General features: G+C 34.5%; 1 protein-coding gene across 4 annotated transcripts in view; it reads right to left on the reverse strand.

Annotated features, from left to right (window-relative positions):
* Positions 1-935: 935 nt before the first annotated feature.
* LOC110657668 (chitin elicitor receptor kinase 1) overlaps positions 936-22474 on the reverse strand; it is a 32506-nt gene continuing 10967 nt past the window's right edge. The window contains exons 3-10 of one of the 4 annotated variants that reach the window (XM_058151401.1): positions 19845-20002; positions 18523-18612; positions 17105-17207; positions 16872-17023; positions 16694-16791; positions 13676-13811; positions 2274-2375; positions 936-1154 (exon numbers count right to left, since the gene is read on the reverse strand). In XM_058151401.1, coding sequence (XP_058007384.1) covers positions 1032-1154; positions 2274-2375; positions 13676-13811; positions 16694-16791; positions 16872-17023; positions 17105-17207; positions 18523-18612; positions 19845-20002 — 962 coding nt within the window. In that variant the 3' untranslated portion in view covers positions 936-1031. The remainder of the gene's footprint in view (positions 1155-2273; positions 2376-13675; positions 13812-16693; positions 16792-16871; positions 17024-17104; positions 17208-18522; positions 18613-19844; positions 20003-22474) is intronic. The other 3 variants (XM_058151402.1, XM_058151403.1, XM_058151404.1) reach the window with 3 other exon arrangements.

The raw sequence follows: 22474 nt of genomic DNA on the forward strand, positions 1-22474 counted from the left end.
TGAGCTATTTAGTTCATGTAATGGTAATTTCTCTTCGAATACATTGATTAATAGAAACCTAATTTAAAAAGTATGGAAAGACTAAATAGTAAATAGAATAAAAATATATAGACTAATTAATATATTTTTTTTAAATAAAAGAATAAAAAAATCAAATAATTAATTTTATTAAAATAAAAAAACTAAATAGTAATATTCTCAAATATCAATCTTTAAACGTCTAATGTTAGAATATAAATTTAATAAAACTTGCAATAAATTATAAGAGGATTAATTCTGGTAAATGTTTAAAATTTTCATGTAAAAATTATCATATTAAAATCCCATAATTTAAGAGATGATTTCTATATTATTAACACGATTTGAGCATCGTGGGTTAAAATTGACTAGAAAAGTTTTCTTTAGTTAACCACAATGAATTTGCAACATCCAACTTCTCTATATATGCTTGTTTATTTTGTTTGTATTATGCTTTTCCCTTAACATGCTTTACTGGAAAGACTTGATGGTCAGGGATTAGCCGGACTATAGTAGGTTAAGTTTTTCTTGGACTTTTTCGTTAATAAAATTTCTTTGCTTAAAAAAAAAAAAATATATGCAGACCATCCCTTCAAATCTGGTTTTAAAATGATTCCTCCAAGACATTGAGGTTTTTGAGGGAATAATTTCCAACCCCTGAAATTGGAAAGAAAATTAAAATTAATTATACGAAGCTGTATTCATTTGTATATTTAACTAAATATATGAGTTTTCTGTTAGAGGAAATTAAATATTCTTGCCTCATGCTGACTGTATAATCATAAGATAGAGCATTAGCTGCAAAACATGTAATATTATCTTGAGTTAACGTAATCCATCGTAAGTTTATACCCTTTTTTATTATAGTAAAATGATAATCTTCACTCTATTATTCGTTAATTTGAAGAAAATTAAGGTACGGATAAATTGTCTACTGTTTATGATAGAATCCAGATGAAATCCATCATGATTAATGACTAAAACGAAATAATTGTACATATAACAGATAAATTCTAAAATTTCTTTTGCCAATCCTCTGTTAGGGATGAAAGAGTCATTAAGGAGTACAAAACAGATCTCATACTCGGACGTGATTCCGGATCGTCACGTGTGCATGCCCGGGCAAGTCGAGCCATCTGCAACCCAAATTCCCGCATAAGATAAACCTATTAATCTCAAAGTTTTAACAAATAAATAGAAAAAGAGAAATCTAATTGAACCCCATTTGTATATATGGCCTTAATTACTAAATTACTACTAGTACTTTAACTTTTGAACCATGCAAATAAATTCAATAGAGTCCTGCCTCGATTTTTAAGCCAATAATCCACATAAGCACGCATTTAACAATGCTATCTAGGGTTTGTTACCCTAATATAATACAAAAATGGCTAATTCTAATCATCAAAATTCTCAACGCTTATGAGATATCACTCAATTCATTCATTTAAATATATAAATTGAGAAAAGTATTAATAAGTACAACTTAAAAATATTTTTTCATCCATTTAAAGACATTAATATAAATATATATTGACATAATTCATTTACAAGTACATTGATACTATTCGCCCAAAATCAAAATTAAATAGTCAAAATTCTACATAAATATATAACATAACAGTAAGAAAAGTCAAATACTGTTTTAGATGATCAAAAGATCAAGCAAGCTGAATAAAGCACTATGGACTAAAACAAGACTGAACAAAATACCTTCATTCACCCAACAAAACGGACAAAAGAAATACCGAGTGACAATCATGCCAATAATCAAACAAAGCCCGAATCTCACGTACTGAGCAATAATCATGCCAATAATTAGCGAATTTCATGGAGAAAATCTTAGAGATTCAGCTAAGATCATCTCCATAAATGAAGCAACAACTTTTTTCATAAAAGGCCTATAAATACCAACTAAGTAACCAGAAATAGGTATGTATATTCTCATTCTCAAATTCTCATTATCATTCTTCCAATACTTTCATATCTAGTCTTCTGATTTGAACGTTGAAATGGCCTACCAGAAGGCCATCCACCTCATCATTTTTTTGTATTACAGGCTTACGTAACATTACTAGGCCCTTAGAACTCCTGGTAGCATCATATATATTATTATGTTAAGCGTATAAAAAATTGTCAGCTTTAAGCAACACATCAACCTTTGAAACAGCTAGTGAGAGCCATATAGTTAAACCCAATTCCACCCAATTATTAAAGCAATAACTCATATGGCCTAACTATAGACATTGTTTTACCTTGAGAACTACATCAAATGGATAGTTATCTCCAAGCCTTGGGTCAACCAATGTGCTAATGCAGATTTCCCTAGTATCAGGATGATTAAGAGCATCATTAAACTGCAAGCACATTAAACAAGGCTTAGTTTACAAAACAAATATTTTAAATAGTTTTTTTTTTTTAATTTTATCAATTAGAGATTAAAACAACAATGTTTCATTAAAATTCTTAATAAAATAAAGATGTGACAATGTCATGAAATCAACGTACATTGAATTAGAAAAATATGTACTTCATTTAATGAAATATTTTGAAGTAAATTGGGATTTTTGCAAACTAATAGGTCTCATTATGCTGCCACATCATCATTTATTAGTAATTTTCATGGCACACTAACAGAAGCCATAATTATGACAAAAGAATTAAACTAATCCTTAATTGGGTGAGATAAATTGTGATTTAATTAATCACTAGTATGTTATTATAAAAATAAGATTATCCAATCATTTTCTTAATCATTATATAAAAATCAAAATGCAATTGGATAAAAATAAATAGATGGAGTAATATTTTAATATATGCCCTAAAATTTCTTCACCACTTAAACTCACTGATACTACCGGCTCAAAAAATCAAGTCAAATAGTCAAAGTTATGTTCACCATGGAAAGTCAAGGACAAAAATACTTTCAATGTGGCAAAAAAGAAAGTGCATATCAAAAGATGTAATGAGTCGAGTAAAGGCAAAGGCTGAGAAAAAGTTTCATTCGCCCAAAAGGTGAACAGAAGCCATACCGAACAACAATTGCAGTAAGTCAGATAGGAGCCGAATCTCACGGACCGAGCAATAATCACGCATATAATCCAGTAAAGAACGGATTTTACAGAAATCACCTTGGAAATTTAGCCAAGATTACTGCCGTAAATAAAGCAATGACTATTTGCTTAAAAAGCCTATAAATAACAAGCAAAGGACGAGAAACAGGTACACTGTTTCTAAGCTTATAACAGGTACATTGTTATAGAACTCTTTTTCACTGAAAATTTCTCTAATTTCTCTTTAAGGAACTAAGATCTCTAACTTAAGCGTCGGAGTGGCCTACCAGAAGGCCACCCACCTTATCTTTTTCTCTTATTGTAGGCTTACGTGTCATCAAGGCCAAGACCACAAAGACCGCCGATAGCATCAGTGGCGTCGTCTATGGGAAACCTCAAATTACCAGCTGAAATATTTATATCCGAGATCATCTCTTTTGCTCTCCAATATATATATATATATATATATATATATATATATATATATATATATATATATATATATATATATATTTTTTTTTTTTTTTTTTTTTTTTTTTTTTTTTTTACTACCAGTAGTCTTTAATTCTTGGACCTAATCATTTCCTGCAATATTTGTGTTTTTCCTCTTAAATGGCTGCAGATTTAAAGATTCCAAACAAGGGTATCATTTCTGTCACCTCTACATTGAGAGGAGATCCTCCAGCATCATCCTTGGTTCCAAATATGGTCACGCCCACCATCCCTTCCGATGTACTAATCCCATCACAAAACATCATACTAGCCAACAAAACCCTTTCCAAAGAATGGCACCGGATCAGATTTTTCAGTGCATCCAAAAAATGGAGGCCCATATTTCGTTCCTCAAAGGTTTAATCCCAAGGACAAGTGCCCCACTAGGGACACCTACCCCAGAAGCAGGAAGAATCATGGAAGCAAATCCATCCAGAGCAAAGGGAAAAACATAGGAAGTCACCCGGTCAACAAATAATAACTCAGGAAGAAAGAACGGACAAGACGTGGAGAGCGAACAAGAGGAGTAATCTGACGAAATGCCACACCCACAAATAAATTAGAGATTGGTGAAAGCAGTAAAAAAATACCAAAAACAAGTAAAAAAAGATGACATCGGCATGGGAGATGAATCTCCACTGTCCGGGCCAATCCTAGCCGAACAATTCCCATCAAAATTCAAATTGCTTACCCTCGATAAGTACGATGGGACAACAAATTCGAGGAGCCACGTTGCGAACTTTCAAACAACCATGATGCTCCAAAATGTGAATGACTACTACCTGTGCCGAGTATTCCTGACAACACTAATCAGTTTGGCACAGAAATGATACCAACACCTCAAGCTTAGATCAATCTAGAATTTCCACCAGCTTGTCACTGAGTTTAAGAATAAGGTCATCTCTTCCATACCTACTAAAAAGCTGTCTTTTGATCTTCAAAAAGTCAAACAGCATGAGGGTGAATCATTGAGAGACTACATTGCTCATTTCAACACCGAGGCAATACAAGTAAAAAACTTAAACCATGGGATAGCATGTAAAGCTTTAAAAAAGAGGACAATGAATATTAAATTTTCAAATTCACTCATAAAAAACCCTACAGCAAATTATTACCAACTAATGCAGAGGGCCCAAAAGTACATCAGATTGGATGACGAACGACAAGTCTTCAAAGAAGAAAGGAAGTCCGGGCAGAATAATGACAAGAAACAGAACAGGAAGAACAATAGCTTGGATCAGATTTACCGATCAAATAGAAATGAAGAACGGAACATAACAAGATTTCATAACTACACACCTTTGAACGAACCCAGATCCCGAGTATTTATGTCGATCCAAAAAAATGGAGAATAAGTTAAGTGGCTGAAGAAGCTGAACCATAATATTACAGGTAAAAGAGATAAGGGAAAATTTTACAGGTTTCTTAAAGATCATGGCCACACAACCAATGAATGCAGACAGCTCAAAGGCGAAATAGAGCGACTAATCAGAGATGGTTGACTCAAGAAATTTACTAGAGACGGCCGAGACAATAGAAGAACACCTGCTCCTAAGAACAAGGATATCATTCTAAACAAAGACAAAATTCCAATCAGAGTAATCAATTTGATAGCTGGGGGACCAAATACAGGCAAAATAGGCAACAAGAGGCCAGCTGAACTAAGTGGCAGCCGAGCAATCCTCTCCGTCAATAGAAATAAATTGAGTAAAGAGACAATCACCATAGGACTAAGGGACAACGAGGTAAACCAACCACATACTGACCCATTAGTTGTGTCTGTGTAGATAAACAAGTATACAATTTGACGAGTACTAATCGACATAGGCAGGTCAATCAATCTTTTCACGAAGGAAGTGGTGGAAAAGCTCAAGCACAAAGAAGAAAACCTAACCAAGGTCATGTATCCTTTGGTTGGCCTAGGAGACAAAACAGTTCTAGCCCTTAGAATTGTAAACCTCACTATAGTACTAAGTGACAATGGGCACAAAAGGGAAATCTACAAAGAATTCACAACAATCAACATTCCTTTGTCCTAACATCATCCTCGGCCAACTGATCCTAAATGACAATGACATAGTAATTAGCATGAAATGGCTATGCATGAAGCTACCAGCCCCAGGAGGAATAGTGGTGGTACGAGGAAGCCAAATGTCAGTACGGGAATGCTACAAAAAATCAACAGAGGTAGTAACAGAGGTGACCTTGCCAATTGAATTGCTTGAAAAGCCAGAGAGCCAAATCTCACCCTAACCAATTAACTCAATAACAGAAGAACTAAATGAAGGAAAGAAAATATGCCTTGGAACAGCACTCAATGGAATAAGCAAGGAAGCAGTCATCCGAACACTTAAAAATAGAAGAAAGACATTCGCTTGGAAGGTAAAGGACATTAAAGGAGTAGATCCAACAATAGTAACCCACAGGCTGAATGTCAACCCTGAGGCCAAACCAGTCCAACAAAAGAAGAGGCGATTTGTATTAAAACGTCAGCAGGTAATTAAAATAGAAATTAAAAAATTATTGGATGCAAGTTTAATCCGGGAAGTAAAATACTCAACCTGGATAGCGAATGTCGTCTTGGTAAAAAAGGCAAATCGAAAATGAAGAATGCGCGTCGACTATACAGATCTCAACAAAGGATGCCCAAATGACCATTACCCACTTCCGAGCATTGACAAATTAATGGACACAATAGCAAGACATGCAGTAGTATCGCTAGTTGATGCAATATCAGGATATCACCAAACACGAATGGATTTACAAGATGAGAAGAAAACTACTTTCCTTACAAACTCAGGAGTGTACTGCTATAGAGCAATGCCCTTTGAATTGAAGAATGCTAAAGTAACGTATCAAAGACTCGTGGACGAGATGTTTAAGGAGCAGAAAGGAAGAATAGTGGACGTTTACATCGATGACATAATCATAAAATCTGAAAAGGTGGAATATCATGTCAGAGACATAGCCAAAACATTTGACGTACTGGACAAAATTGGGATGAAGCTGAACCAGGACAAATGCACATTCAGAGTAAAAGTAGGGAAACTCCTCAGCTTCATGATTTCAGAGTGAGGGATTGAGGCAAATCCAGAGAAGATCCGAGCAATCCTTGACATGCAACCTCCAAGCAACATCAAGGAAGTACGACTGAATGGACAAATCACCACACTTGGGAGATTCATAAGCTGCTTAACTAAGAAATGCCTCTTTTTTTCTGAGCACTAAGGATGAGAAAAAACTTCCAATGGGTCAACGAATGCCAGGTAGCTTTCGAAAAAATTAATTAGTTCTTGTCTTCACCCCCATTGCTTGGTTCACCAAAATCAGGCGAGGTTCTTTATCTCTATCTTGTAGTCACAAAAGAGACCATCAGTTCAGTCCTTGTAAGAGAAAAAGAAGAAGAACAACGACCTATATTTTACACTAGTCAAGTGTTGAAAGGGTTAGAGCTCAATTATCCCATCTTGGAAAAGCTTGCCTACACAGTCTTGTCAGCAGCGACAAAGTTGAAGCCATAATTCAAAGCACACACCATGAAGGTCTGAATAAATTACCCATTAAGAAAGATCTTGCACAGACCAGAGACATCCGGATGATTGGCGACATGGTCGATCAGCTTAGGAGCATACGATATCAGATACATGCTAAAAACAACATTGAAGGTACAAGTACTCATCGACTTTATGGCCAAACTGACCTCAGTGCTTGAAAGAAAGGATAACATCAGAGAACATTAGAACGTATGAACAGATAGAGCATCAAGCTCCTCTAGCGCAGGAATCGGAATAATAATGGAAGGACCGCACAAAGCGAAGCTTAAGCACGTAGCAAAACTAGCCTTCCAAGAGACAAACAATGTAGTAGAATACGAAGCCATACTCATGGCCTTCTAAATCATCAAAGAGGTAAAAGCCCATGACTTATGGCTAAGTTAAACAAAAAAATTTTACAAACCAAAAGGTCGTTTAGCTCGATCACCAAATGACAGTTTTTTTCAGAAAACGTGTTGACAAACAACTCAACTAAAATCAAGGTAAACACAATTACTTTTCCAAAATTAAATTACCGTCTTAACTGAATAGTTAAGATGATTGCTAAAAACACCGAGCAACTTGCCAATTACCCTCTGTCTATAAAATTAACTTGGTCGGAGGGTCTGAGCAATAAGAATTCAACATACAAGAGAATGAACAAAAGTAACTTCTTTATTTTTAACATAAATTTATTACAAAGTTTTCAGGCAAAAAGGCCTACACATCACCTTCACCCCCCTGCCTGCCTCTTTCTCTCAGCTCTCCTTTTTCTTATCTCCTTCCCCCCTTCCAAGATCTTCTACCTAGGAGAAATCATCTCTCGGGTAGCGCTTTTGCAGCTCAACGACCATGTCATTATGCGAATTCACATAAATTTTAACAATTTGGTCATCAGTTGCAACCAGCTCTCCCTCCAGCACTTTGATTTTCTTAGTAAGGTCAGCTTATATGGACAAGTGACTCTCCCGAGCAGTAGCCAATTCATCCTGAAGAGTAGCAAATTGATCCTTCATCTGTTGCAGCTCGCCCTCTAAAAATCTCAATTTACAGACCTTTTATCCACCAGATAATTCCAAGACATCCGGATCCCAACCCATTACTCATCGATAGTATCCTCTATAAAAAAAAAAAAATTATCCTTCCAATTTTTCAATGATGAGGGAAGCTCGACAAATAAACCCATCCCTTTTCCAAGCATGAAAATGCTAGTATTCCTCATTCTCCTGAACGTTAAGCTGAAAAAATGCAGAGAAGATGCTAGCTGAGGTGTGCAACGTCCTCCTCTGGCATAAAGCTCGAAATCCAGAAAGAAGCCTCCAAGAATTATGATGCATTTGAGATACAGATACTTGGTAATACTTCAAAATTTCTACATCCGAAGGGTTCAGTGGCAAACGTAAGCCAAACTTTAACTGTTCTTCATATATCACAACTCGCACAGGATGAAGACATGTACTATTAGCTAGCCCGCTTGCTCCAGCGAGCGAAAGACGGTATCGTTCGGTAAATATCTCAAAAGTCTTACAAGATTCCAAAAGATCTCACCCAGTTAAAGAAGACAATGTCTCAAAGACTTCCCTAGGCATGTTCCCGCTTGACGAACCCACTTCGGCATCTGGAACCGAACCATCAACATTTGGACCTATAATCTCTGGAAACTCCACCACTTCTGTCAGATTCTTATTGAAAAATAGTTCGCAGCTACTCGAATCCTAACTGTAGACGACTGTAGGTGACTGGGGAATGGCACTTAAGTTGCCAATATCGCTCAAGTCGCTCATTTTCCCGATGGAAATGAAAAGAAAACAAAAAAATATGAGACAGAGTGCAAAAATACCTTCAACAGAGCAGCCAAGGAGATCATAACAGGGAAGAAACACCCCCAAAAATTACAGAAACAAAAAAAACCAAAGGGAAAATGTAAAAAGAAAAGAAAGAGAAAAAGGGGGTTTTAAAGAGAAAAGGCAATTAATAACTCCAATAAATGAATTGTTACTTGCCGCCTTCTCACTTACCAAGGAAATTTTAAATAATGCCAGCTCACAACAAAATGACCACCCAAGGAACGCTTGACAACTGTCCCAAAAAGTTACAAAACACAATAACTAAAAAAGAAGTCTCACAACCAGTTGTGTCACACTACGACCGAGCGATCAAACAAAGCGAACATAAATATACACAAAACCGGGGGGGGGGGAAGGGAGACTAATGATACTACCCACCTAAAAAATCAAGGCAAACAATCAAAGTTATGTCCAGCATGAAAAGTCAAAGACAAAAATACTTCCAATGCAGCAAAAAAGAAAGTGTGAATGAAAAGATATAATGAACCGAGCAAAGGCAAAGACCGAACAAAAGCTTCATTTACCCAAAAGGCGAACAGAAGCCATACAGAACAATAATTGCAGTAAGTCAGATAAGAGCCAGATCTCACGAATCGAGCAATAATCACGCACGTAATCCAATAAAGAATGGATTTTACAGAAATCACCTTAGAGATTTAGCCAAGATTACTATCGTAAATAAAGCAATAACTATTTCCTAAAAAAGCCTATAAATACCAACTAAATGATGAGAAATAGGTACGCTGACTAACTCTACAACTCTCTTTTATTGAAAAATTCTCTAATTTCTCTCTGAAGAACTAAGATCTCTGACTTGAGCATCAAAGTAGCCTGCCAGAAGGCCACCCACCTCGTCTTTCCCTCTTAATGCAAGCTTACATGTCATCAAGACTAAGACCACAAAGACCGCCAGTAGCATCAGTCACAATAAGGCTAAGTCAACTTTAAATTTAGGTAATTATAATTTAATTCTTGAATTATGCTAAAAATTACAATTTAATCTCTTTAATTTTAAGGAAAAACAAGATAAAGCTAACATATATTTTTATTAATAGATTAATCTTTCCATTAAAATATATTTTTAGTCAGTTGCAAATTGAAGCAATAATTCAAATTCAAAGACTAAATTGTTGGAACTAAACTGTCGCACAAAAAGTGAAATATGATGGACTAAACTGTTACAGATTTTAACCCACTAACTTATTTGTTCTTGAAAATGAAAGGATTAAATTATGATTTTTATCATATTTTATAGACTAACTTGTAAATTAGTCCTAATATAAAATGAATATTTTACAAAATGCCCCTTTAGGCTTGGCCTAAACCATAATGTGATTCTCCTATTTTTAATTTTAAACAATTAGTCACCCATATTTCCTTTTGCTAAAAAAATGTCATTCTATCCAAATTTAACCTAAATTAATTATTAGTCAATGCTTAAAGTAAAGTCAAACTTTGAACTAATTTCAATATCATGTTGCCCTTAATACCCTCATATTGTTGTTGCCCCACCATCCTCCAATCCATCCACCTAACCCAATAGCGAGCACATCATTCCCTCAATTACTAGAAAAGAGTGTGTAGAGACTAGGAGGGGATTTGAAGCTTAAATTTTTGCTCTCTCTCTCTTCTCTTTTGTGAACACAAATCCAACAACCGCCCTCCTACGAATGCACACCTAACAAACCTTGAGCTTATGATTGTTGAGAATTTTCATTTCAATTGTATTTCTTAAAATTTTGGGTTAATTTCTCTAGATTATGGATTTATGAACTTGAATTTTTGAGGATTTGTTGGATTGATTTGTGAATTTATTGGTCAATTTGTTGATTCAATTCTTGCATTCTGGAGATTTTGGGAAGAGAGAGTGACAAAAACTGAGACTAAGAGATAGACATAGTGTGTGTGTGCATGAGAGAGAGAGAGAGAGAGAGAGAGAGAGAGAGGAGGGGAGGGGGGAGGTGGAGCTGGATAGAAGGGAGGAAAGAGAGGAAGGGAGGACGAGTTGGGAGGGGGGGGTGTTGGTTTGTGAGAGAAGGAGTAGATTGCATTGACCATCTTCAACTTATATGGTTAGAGAGAGAGAGAGAGAGAAGGAAGAGGGGTGGTGGGAAGGAAGAGAAGGGTGATTGTCTTCAATTTATATGGTTAGAGAGAGAGAGAGAGAGAGAGAGAGAGAGAGAAAGGAAGGGAGGGAGGGGGGGCGGGGGTTTGGTGGGGGAGGGGACGAGGTGGAAGGGAGAGGGGTAAATTGCATTAAGCGCCTTTAACTTATGTGGTTACTTCATTTCAGTTACCCAACTTCAATTCGTTAAAATAAAATCTCTAAATTTTAGTTATCTTTCAGAAAAAAATCTTTTTAACTTGCAATTACAGATTTGATTTCTAGGTTCTTTTTTTTTAACAAACACTAAATTAATATTTAATCAAAATAAATCTGTAAATTATTATTTATTGTTTATTATTTTTTATTTTTTATATAAAAACAAAAATATTGATAAAATATCATATACTAATATATATTATTTTAAATTTTAAATTTTTTTATTATTATTTTTCAAATTGCTACAAAATTAAATTTCAATAAGTAATTTTATTAATAACTTTAGTTAAAATAAAATAATTTTATTAATAATAATTATTAATAATTAATTTAATTATAAAGATAAGAAAGAGAAAAGAAGGAAAAAGGGCAAAAGGGTAATTATTAGAAACAAAACCAAAGTTGAAAAATTTTATTTTAACAAATTAAGAATGAACGATTAAAATAAAACAAACACATAAGTTCAAAAACGATCAGTGCAATTTACTTGAGAGAGAAAAGAATAGAGAGCAAGGAGTGGGAGAACAAGAACAAGTGAAAATATTTTGATTATTTCATCTCACAGTAACAACAATTTTAGTTGAATTTAGACAAAATGGTGATTTTGTTAATAAAGTCAAACATATGAAACTTAATTGTTTCAAATTAAAAATAGATCAACCAACTTGTGGTTTAGGCCAAACCTCAAAGGCATGCATTTTTGTAATGGCCTAACTAAAAAAAAAAATCCAAACCTTTTTTCAAAATTACAATTTAATCTCAATTTTGACAATTTATGCCAAATTAAAATATTTTGTTGCAATTTTATTTAGTCAACAAAAATTGTCAAAAATAAAATAAAATAATTAATATTTTATTATATTTATAGATAAAAAATTATTTTTCCTCTCTCCACCCATGGCAATTATTTTTCCTCTCTCCACCCATGGCCTCCCTCCCCCATAATTCCTTTTCCCTTTCTTGAACTTCTACCTTAGGCCATCTTGACGGGCTTGTTGGAATGAAACTCTGTTGGCCTATTGGACAAAAAAGGCAATGTTTTCACTAATTGACAGTTATATTCAAATGTTTTAATTTTGGATCACATATCCTACCATTAAGATTAACAGTTATATTTAAACGTTCTAATTTAGTGTTACTCCTACTTAGACTAAAGCCCTTACTCTTGGAAGTCATTCTCCACAACTTTTGGTTAACTCTTTCACTAGTTTCATCCACTAAAACAACATTATCTACAAATAACATGCATCATGGGATATCATATTGAATATGACTTGTAAGCTCATCCATAAATGAACAAGTACGAACTCAAATTTACACCCAATGTTAAGGGGAGCTCATCTGTACTCCTCCCATAACCTATCAAAGAATATATCATATGCATTTTCAAGGTCAATCAATACAATGTGAGGATCTTTCTTCCTCTCCCATAAATTTTCATTAATCATTTTAATAGAAAAATAGGCTATGTTGCAAATCTACCAAGCATAAAGCCAAACTATTTCTCTGATACCTTAATAGTGTCCCTAGGTTTGAATTTAATCACTCTTCCTACAGCTTCACCGCGTAACTCATCAGTTAATGTCACAGTAATTTATACAACTTAAAGATAAGAACCAAAGTGCTCTTCCTCTAATCATTTGGCATTTTTCCAAATTTTAGAATGACATTGAATTGCTTGGTTAGCCAAGCTACTCCAATCTCGAAAAGGCACTTTTATACTTCTTATATGGATAATATCTGCCACAAGCTCTTCATATCTTTATATTTTTCATGGCCTCTTTAACTTCAACAAATCTGATTCTAAAAGTGTAGTTATGATTCTTCTCTGTCAAAAGAATGTTAAAATTTGTAAAGTCATCCCATGACTTGAATTGAACAGCTGATCAAAATAGCATCTCTATCTGTCTTTGATCTTACTATCAACTGATAAGACTTGTTGATTATAATCTTTAATATACATAATTGATCAAATTTAGATCCCTACCCCTCTTTTCCTTCAACCATACTAGCTTGTACATCTCCTTTTCAACCTCCCGTGATAGCTATAGACTGAAACTAAAAATTGAGTAGCTTGACTTCCTTGACGTTTCCCATGGTTAAACCACCTAAAAATCTTGCCAATAAATGGATCCCTTGATTTGTTATTCGTAAAATTAAGCTACACCTATAGCTAACTTGTACCTATCTATTTACTTTCAAAGCGTTCTCAAAGACAAGTGTGCACCATGAACATGCCCTCTTAACTACACAATTATCTAATTGTATAATTGAGAGTGCATGCATGATTGAGGGCACTCGCTTGGTGTGCAAGTCCTCTTCAAGTCATTTTTCTTTATTTCACTCCAAATTGATTGATTGATTGAGAGAGAGAGAGAGAGAAAGAGGTAAGAATAGTAGAAAATTAACCAATGCATAAAGGCCCTTGAATTCAACACTAGAATTTGTCTCCACAATAGCTCCCTTGCCAGAAATAAGTTCATAAAGGACAACCCCAAAGGCATAAACATCTGCTTTTGGAGAAACCATGCCCAATTCACCATACCTGCAGACAAGCACGAAAAGTTTCATAATGTAATAATTGAAAAATTATTAATGGGCTTTTTTCTTGAAATACCTTTTCCGACTTAAAATAGATTAGATACATAAATCTTTTGTTTCTTCTAAAACAATACACCCTCAAACTCCCACTGCCTGAGCAGTGACTATACGTTTAACTTGACATTAGATTCTGTTATATCCATCTTTCTCGAAACCATCATTTCCCGAGCTAAATATACCCATACTCACTGAATTATTGGCTAATTCCATTGTGATCATTAAAGAAAAAATGGTGCCATTAAAATAAATGAAAATTTAACTTATCTTAGTTGGTGCAATGTTACCTACTAGCACTATTTATTTATTTATTTAAAACCACCTGCTAGCACTAGTTTCCTAGTGAAAATTATGTGGCAGGCAACAATAAAAAGCTATGAAATGCTTATGTGTACATATAATGGTTGTATTTTAAAATTTTTCGACATTACATATTGCCAAAAATTGCTAATAGCAACATTTTGCATTCACTTCACAATAGGAAAAAAAAAAATTGAGTGCAATCCACATCAAATCTTCACCCAAAACTGGACAAATAAAACCCAAAGTTTTCATATTCATCTCATGACCCATAAAGCTCAAAGCTCCCCTTTTAATTGCCTCTTAAACAAAGCCTTTAAAAACAGATTTATGATATCTCATATGCGCATTAATCACACATTTTATTTGAGGTTTCTAAATCATTAAATTTAACAACACTTAAAAAATCTTTAGAAAAGGAATTGGAACAAACTTGTCGACATACTTATCTAAAGAGGATCACAATTGAGCATTGTTGGAGTATTGAATTGACTTATTAATGACGAATATATATATATATATTGTGAAAATTATGACTTAAAATCCTAATGGGATTTGGGGAGAGATTTTTTTCCTAATTTGAGTGGGAAAAATATTGAGGTATATTTCCTATTTCTTATAGAGAGTAAAACTCCTATTTTAATATTATTCCTTAATTGAGTAAGATTACTAATTAAATTAAAACTGGGAGACTAACCCTATAAATAGAAGTATTGAGTAGGTTATGTCTAGAGGAGACTGAGAGGACTAACTAATATATATGCTTGTAGGTTTTCTTGGGTGTAATTGGATTGATGGGCAGTATAACTTGAACTTGTAATTGATGTTTTATTATTATTAATAGTAGAACGCACGCATGCGCGCACACACACACACTTAAACTGGATTATGTCTAGAAGAGACTGAGATGACAAACTAATATATATACTTGTGGGTTCTCTTTGGTGTAATTGGATTGATGGGTAATATAACTTTAGCTTGTAATTAATGATTTATTATTATTGATAGTAGAAGATGGTATGTCCGTGAATGTATCTCACACACACACACTTCGATTTAAAGTGGGTTATATCTAGAGGAGATTGAGAGGACTAAATAATATATATATTTGTGGGTTCTTTTGAGTGTAATTGGATTGATGGATAGTATAACTTGAGCTTGTAATTGATGCATTATTATTAATGATAGTGGAAGATGGTATGTCCGTGAATGTAGCTCTATACTGAGGGTGAACTACGTAAATATTATTGTTTTATGTATTTGCTTTATTTTTTTTTAGTTTACACACTTTCGCGACACACACACACACACACACAGATATATTAATTTTAAAGTTCTAATGTTTTTTGGTAATGAACAAGTTACTAAGATAACACACACACATATATTAATTTTAAACTTCTAATGTTTTTTGGTAATGAACAAGTTACTAAGATAACACACACACACACACACACACACACACACACACACACACACACATATATTAATTTTAAACTTCTAATGTTTTTGGGTAATGAACAAGTTACTAAGAGAACACACACACACACACATACTAATTTAAAGTTCTAATGTTTTTGGGTAATGAACAAGTTACTAAGAGAAGGGATGTATTTAGAAAGAAGAGATGGGCAATGAAGCAAACGGAGAAACTAAGAGTGACTTTGGTGGCATAAGATAGTGATAGCGGCTATAAACAAAGTTGGCATTTTGGGGTTTTGTAGAGGAGGTAGTTTAAGGACAAAGAAGAGAAGACAAAGATTTGAGAGTTTGGGGAGAGAAAGAAAGAGGTTATTGAAAGATGGAAATGTGGTAGAGAGATCCAGAATCAGAACAGCAATCAGAGTGAGTTAAGGGAAGGATAGCAATTAGGATATGAAGCGGAACAAATTCATGCAGAAAGGAGCATGAAATCTAAATCCAGAGTTAAAATTTTAAGTCACTTCAAAATGAAATTGCTATGAAACAAAACTTTGAAAGAAGGAGGAGGACTTCCAATCAATTGGACCCCTCATGAGCAACTTTTGCTACCAAAAAGAGTGTAAAAATGCCATATTAGCATCTCCAAATTAGAAAATCGGTTATATACTGATTTAGCTGTGACTAATTTTTAATAAAGTAATTTTAATGGCACAGAAAAATTCTTTGGTAGTCATAATGGAAGCTAGTGAAAAATTTAGTGATCACAAGTAAAATTAGCCCCATTTCCTATCATAATAAATAATTGCATCTTTCTATTTCATTACGTAAATTTTTTTTTTAAATAAAAAAGTATTAAAAAAAATGTTTTCACATGGTCTATATTATCCATCTATCCCATTGATTCCATTTCTCCATACTGATTTCCTAACTAAAATTCTTCCTTTTCCTTTTGGTCATTGAGCTACAATTTAGGAGGTATTCATTGAAAATCAACGATTAGGCTCGAACCATAATTAGAAATACCTCCTTGCACAAATGTATCATGTTAACTAAAATATATGATAGCATGGAAATGTATCCAAATGTCAAATGTAATAATTATCTTACTCTGGTGGCATGTATCCAAATGTACCCACAAGATGACGTGTGCTCGGCAGTGCGTTTCTATCCAAATCTTTTAGTTTTGCCAATCCAAAATCTGCAACCTATATCACAAACGATATGTTATGGCAATTTAAAAGGCTTTGAAACAGATAACAGTCACAGAAGAGTATGTAAATGCCACCTTTCCATGGTAGTTCTTGTCAATTAATATGTTTGCTGGCTTAACATCAAGATGAATATAAGCAGGAACAGTAAAATGATGCAGATATTCAAGGCCTCTAGCGGAATCAAGGGCAATTTGTACCCTAGTACACCATGGCAATGGATCCTTCCCTGGAAACAAGTATTGTTAGGCTACCATTATAGGGTGCCCATTACCACTTGGAATGATCTAGAGAATGCTTGTTGTCTCACCGGAGTCATGCAAATGTTGGCTTAAGTTGCCATTCTCCATGTATTCATAAACTAGAAAAAGAGAAGAACCAAGAGAGTTTACACAATATCCAATCAATTGGACCTGCAATAAACATAGATAGTGTCATATGGTAAAAAGAAGGCAAAGAAAAAACCCCAAAATCGTACAAAATCATCCACACAATTGGACTCCACAGAATTACACAGAACTATTGCGCGCATCAACTTGTACAGCTATGAGCTATTGTCACAACTCACAACCATAAAGAAATAGGCAACTGACTTCAAATCTTACTAGCAGGAAACACTGATGCTAATCCAACTAATTTTGTGACCTCTAATAATGAAAAATATTAGAGGTCATGAATCACTGTCAACATACCTTCTGGTAATAAATACAAAGTATATGGCAGAGCTTTGATCTTCTAAAGGTTCATGATATTTTCTGGATACAACAGGAAGTATGTTTCTACAGCTCATTTGTTTCACAGTAAGTGCAGCGTACTAGAAGGCGCCTACATCATGTTTAGTTGCTATGAAAGTGTAAAGTCACCACTCAACTCCCTTGAATCTAGGAACCAACTTACAAGCGGAGGAGGGGGTCAGTAAGTTGCACTTCCCTCGGAAGTAGCTAGGAAGACATTTCATAAAATACTTTCCTAAAATAAATTTATGTTGATAAGTTAATGGTACATCATATTTCCTAAGAAATTAGTGAGTGAACTAAACATGAAAATAATTGTTGAGGAGAAAACAGAAATGTGTGAATGAAATTCTTTAATATACAATTTCCATGGAAATGACTTCCCAAAAAGTTGCTTATTCCTAGGGAATAAACATTTTATAACCAAAAAATGAAAATTCAGTGGTGCCTCAAATTGTAAATATTTCTATTGTTGTTTGACGTCAACATCTCGTGAACTGATCCCTGCAGTCGTCACAAACAAATACATAAATTGTTTTAGATTCTGCCACCAAAAGCAAAGAACATGTATAGGTTTGAGTAAGTGGTGCATTCAACTTCTCATATCAAAACTGATGTAAAGAAGATATGAGGCGTAATACTCTATCGAAATTGCCAAGCAGGTGAATTTAGATCGTTCCCACTCCTTGGTCATGCAAGCCAATGACATAATTTTGCCAAGGTCAATAGAGACTGGAATCTCAAACTTGGACCACTTTAATTATTTTATTTTACTTAGCAAAATGAAACATATATTCTACTGCATTTATAAGATTGACATAACAAGTAATTATGAACTTTCCAAGTAATGGTAACAATTATTTATTCTGAAAAAATAAGCTAAAATAAAATGTTGATGATGCACTTGTTTAAGTGAAGAAAAAATTACGTGCAGCAATAACTCATCCATGTACTCATGAATGATATTTCTATAGCTGATAGAGAAAGAGTGTACCACATTTTCGTGATGAACATGTGTTAAAATCTTTAGTTCAGTTAGAAATTCTTTTGAAGTTTTCCTGTCCATCTTCTTGATTGCTGCTTTCTGCTTATAAAATTCCAATGTATGTGTGTTAGTAGCAGAAATATATAGTGAATTATGAAAATCAGCACGTGTCCCTGCCCAAAGAATAAGAAACACACATGCATCCATCTCCGAAGAGAATTAGCAAATGCATCATTTAACAAAACATATTTGCATAGCTAAAGAAAGTTAGTCTGAGTTCATTTTAGGAAAAATATTTTCTTGAAACTCACATTCCTCATGTTCTGGCATTTTGGTCTCATATATAGGAATTTTGAGGGAAACCGTTTTCCTAGTCAACAGGAATTAAGATATTCTAATCAAGGAAAATATCTATTAATTTTCAGAACAGAAGAATATTCGCTTTAAAGACTTCCAAAAACTTACATGTAGGGAAGTGATTATTAAAATAACCACATAAACACACCCACTAATCCAACAACCACCAGAATTCATCCCCTTATTTTTGTGTAATTTTCTCTTCTATTAAAGAGAAAAAGAAATCATAGACCCAATTCTTCTGGTCAAGTGCACTCCAAATTCAAATAAATAAATAAAGAATTGCAACCCTACAACGAGAAACAGTAAACATTTTCTGTTAACAAATATTTTATGTTATTTTTTCTTTAAAAAAAAAAAAAGAAACATTGCATGACTACCTAAGAACATTGAGGATGTTGATACTAAAGAAAAAATAAATTAATATTTTATAATTTCTAATTCAGCCTTAACACCAAGTGGATGGCAAAAATTTAACTGAAGTGTTCATCCACTACTTCCATTCATTCCCTAGAATAATTTGGCATTTATTTCCTCATGCCAAACCTAGTGTCCACTAGACTAAACCCACACAACAGCATGAAGCTATGAAAGTCCTCTGAGTTTCTCAAATCTAAAATGTTCATACACAAAACAAAGTTGCCAATAAAAAAACTAATAATAAAATAAGCCGCATTATTAATTAGTTAGGACTTTAATATAATTCAACTGGTTTATTCTCAATCGAGTAACTGCTATCCTACATAACTTCGAGTAACCTCCAATCTAAATGAATCACATAGCAGGTTCATTTTAAATCCATCCCCTGGTGGTTTAGAATGCCACTTAGATGTCGTTGGCTTAAATAATGCCTCCTTATACAGATACTACAAATTGCAAAAATTAACTAACTATTAAAGAAAATTGCACTTGTCAAAACATTTCAGCAACAATGATTTAATAAATGAAACATTGTATAACTGCAGAGTACACACCTCCCCTCTCAGTACTGCATAGTAAACAGACCCAAAGCCACCTTTGCCGATCTCTTTAGCCGTACTGAAGTTATCAGTAGCCTCAGCAAGTTCTTCATATGAGAACTCCACTGATTTCTTGGTTGCTATGTCCATATAACCTGGAAACAGTGCCAGACCTGACAGGTTTATCTAAGTTCTAGAGTAGAACCAAGAGAGTAGAGACTAGAGACAGAAACTAAGTTACAGAATATGCCTAAACATCCATACCATTTCATTTTCACATGCTCAAGAAATTATAACTGGTAAAACAAGATGATTGTGTTCAATGTGATGAAAGGAAGTGATATCAAAGGATTTACACATTTTAGATATTGATGTGGACTTGGTGTCTAATAGAGCTAAATGGGAAAAATGATTCTGTTAGTTATCAGCCTAGGTCGATCTCTGAATACAGAGATTGAAAAAGGAATCTCCAGAAAAGAAGAATTAGATGAGAAGAGAGAGAGACTTGGATGAGAAGAGAATAGAATTCTCTTTGTATTGATACATCAATAGAATGAATTGATAAAATCAGTATTCCTATTTATAACAGAATAGCTTATGAGCTACTTACTAATTCAGTTAAGCTAACAAACTTCCTAACTGATTCAGTTTATTCCAACTGCTCTTCTAACAATATTTCCCTCCCAAATACATCCTCATCCATATCCTCAACTAACTATTTCTCCTCCTCCTCCTCCAATAATACGTAACAATACCCTCCTCAAGAGAATTTTCTTGTCCCAAGAAGATTGAAATTCAGGAAACTGAGCCAGTATGAAGGATTGATCTTCCCAAGTGGCTTCCTCCTGAGGCAGGTTGAGCCATTTGATGAGACCCTGAAGTTCAAGCACCTGCTGAGAATCCCCAGAAATGGTTCTTGTCTTAAGTTCTTAGGAGCAATGATGATGCGGTCCTCTTGTTGGGAAGGTAAAGTTTGCACAATTATTGCACCATCACCAATCTTCTTCTTCATGAAAAAATAGATGACTGGTGGCTGAATCAGGCAACTGAAGCTTGTAGGCCGCTTTCCCTATCTTAGAAACAATCTGAAAAGGACCATAGTATCTAGCAGCCAATTTGAGATTTTTCCAAGCAACCACTGAATGCTGCCTGTAAGGCTGTAGCTTAAGATATACCCAATCTCCCACTTCAAATTCCATCTCGGATCTCTTCTTATTGCATAATGTTTCATCCTGTTTTGAGCAATCAATAAATTCTACTTAACCAACTGAGTCTTTTGCTGTCTTTCCCTCGCAAATTCCAAGATAGCTCCCACTGAAGTTGACTCGCATGGCAAAAGAGAGTCAAAGAAGCAGGTTTATAGCCATACAAGGCTTCAAATGGGGACATTTTAAAGCACTATAATGGCTAGTGTATATCATCACTCAACTAGAGACAACCAATTTCCCCAAGAACGAGGTTTTTTGAAAACGCAAACACCTTAAATACCCTTCCAAACTTTGGTTTAACCTTTCTAACTGTCCATCAGATTGAGGTAATAAGCTGAGCTAAAAACTAGCTGAACTCCCATCATTTTAAAGAGTTCCTTCCAAAAGAGACTAGTAAACAACTTGTCTCTATCAAACACAATAAGAACTGGGTAACCATGTAGTTTAAAGATACTGTCTAAGAACACTTCAGCAACATCTTTGGCTGTGAAAGGGTGCTGCAGAGCCATAAAGTGAGCATATTTAGTAAACTTACAGATGACCACTAAAATAGTATCTTTCCCTTTTGATTTTGGCAATTGTTCTATAAAATCCATAATGAAATATTGCCAAGCCTGGGATGAAATGGGAAGGGGCTGCAAAAGACTTGGAGAAGCACAGGTCTCATTTTTGCATCTTGCACAAACATTACAGCTTTTAACCTAATGTAGTACAGCCTTCAACATATTAGGCCAGAAGAACTGTCTATTGAGTCCGATATAAGTGGCATTTATACCTGAATGACCCCCCAACTGAGAGTTGTGATAGAGAGTTAATAGTGCTCTCTTAGATTGCCACTACTTCCCACATATAGTCTGTCCTTATAGAATAACAGACCATCTTTGAAAGAAAACCTAGGATGTGCTTTATTATCAATGGACAAATGAGCAATGTAATCAAGTGCTTGATTATCTCCAGCATAACTTTGAATGAGTTGATTCATCAAAGTGGACAGTAAAGGAGAACTTAGAACCATCAACTTACTATCAGAATCAGCAGGCCTCCTAGACAAAGCATTTGCAACTTTATTGTCAACCCTCTCTTATACAATATCTTGCATTGCAAGCCTAGCAATTTTGAAACTCCTCTAAACTGCAAATTCGTATGTAATCTCTGCTCCAAAAGATGCTTACTACTCTTATTGTCTGTCTTAATAAACAAAGGTCCTTGCTCGAAGTAATGTCTACATTTAGAAATAGCAAATATTATTGCCCGCAATTCCCTTTCACATACAGAAAAGGCTCTAATTTTAGGCCTAAAAGCCTTGGAATTGAAGGCTATAGGATGCCCATCTTATTGCAACACAGCACCCATACCAATCCCACTAGCATCTGTTTCAACCACAAAGAGTATGGAGAAATTTGGCAATGCCAATACTAGAGCCTGAGACATGGCCTC

The sequence above is a fragment of the Hevea brasiliensis genome, chromosome 8, assembly GCF_030052815.1.
Source record: "Hevea brasiliensis isolate MT/VB/25A 57/8 chromosome 8, ASM3005281v1, whole genome shotgun sequence".
NCBI classification, from domain to species: domain Eukaryota; kingdom Viridiplantae; phylum Streptophyta; class Magnoliopsida; order Malpighiales; family Euphorbiaceae; genus Hevea; species Hevea brasiliensis.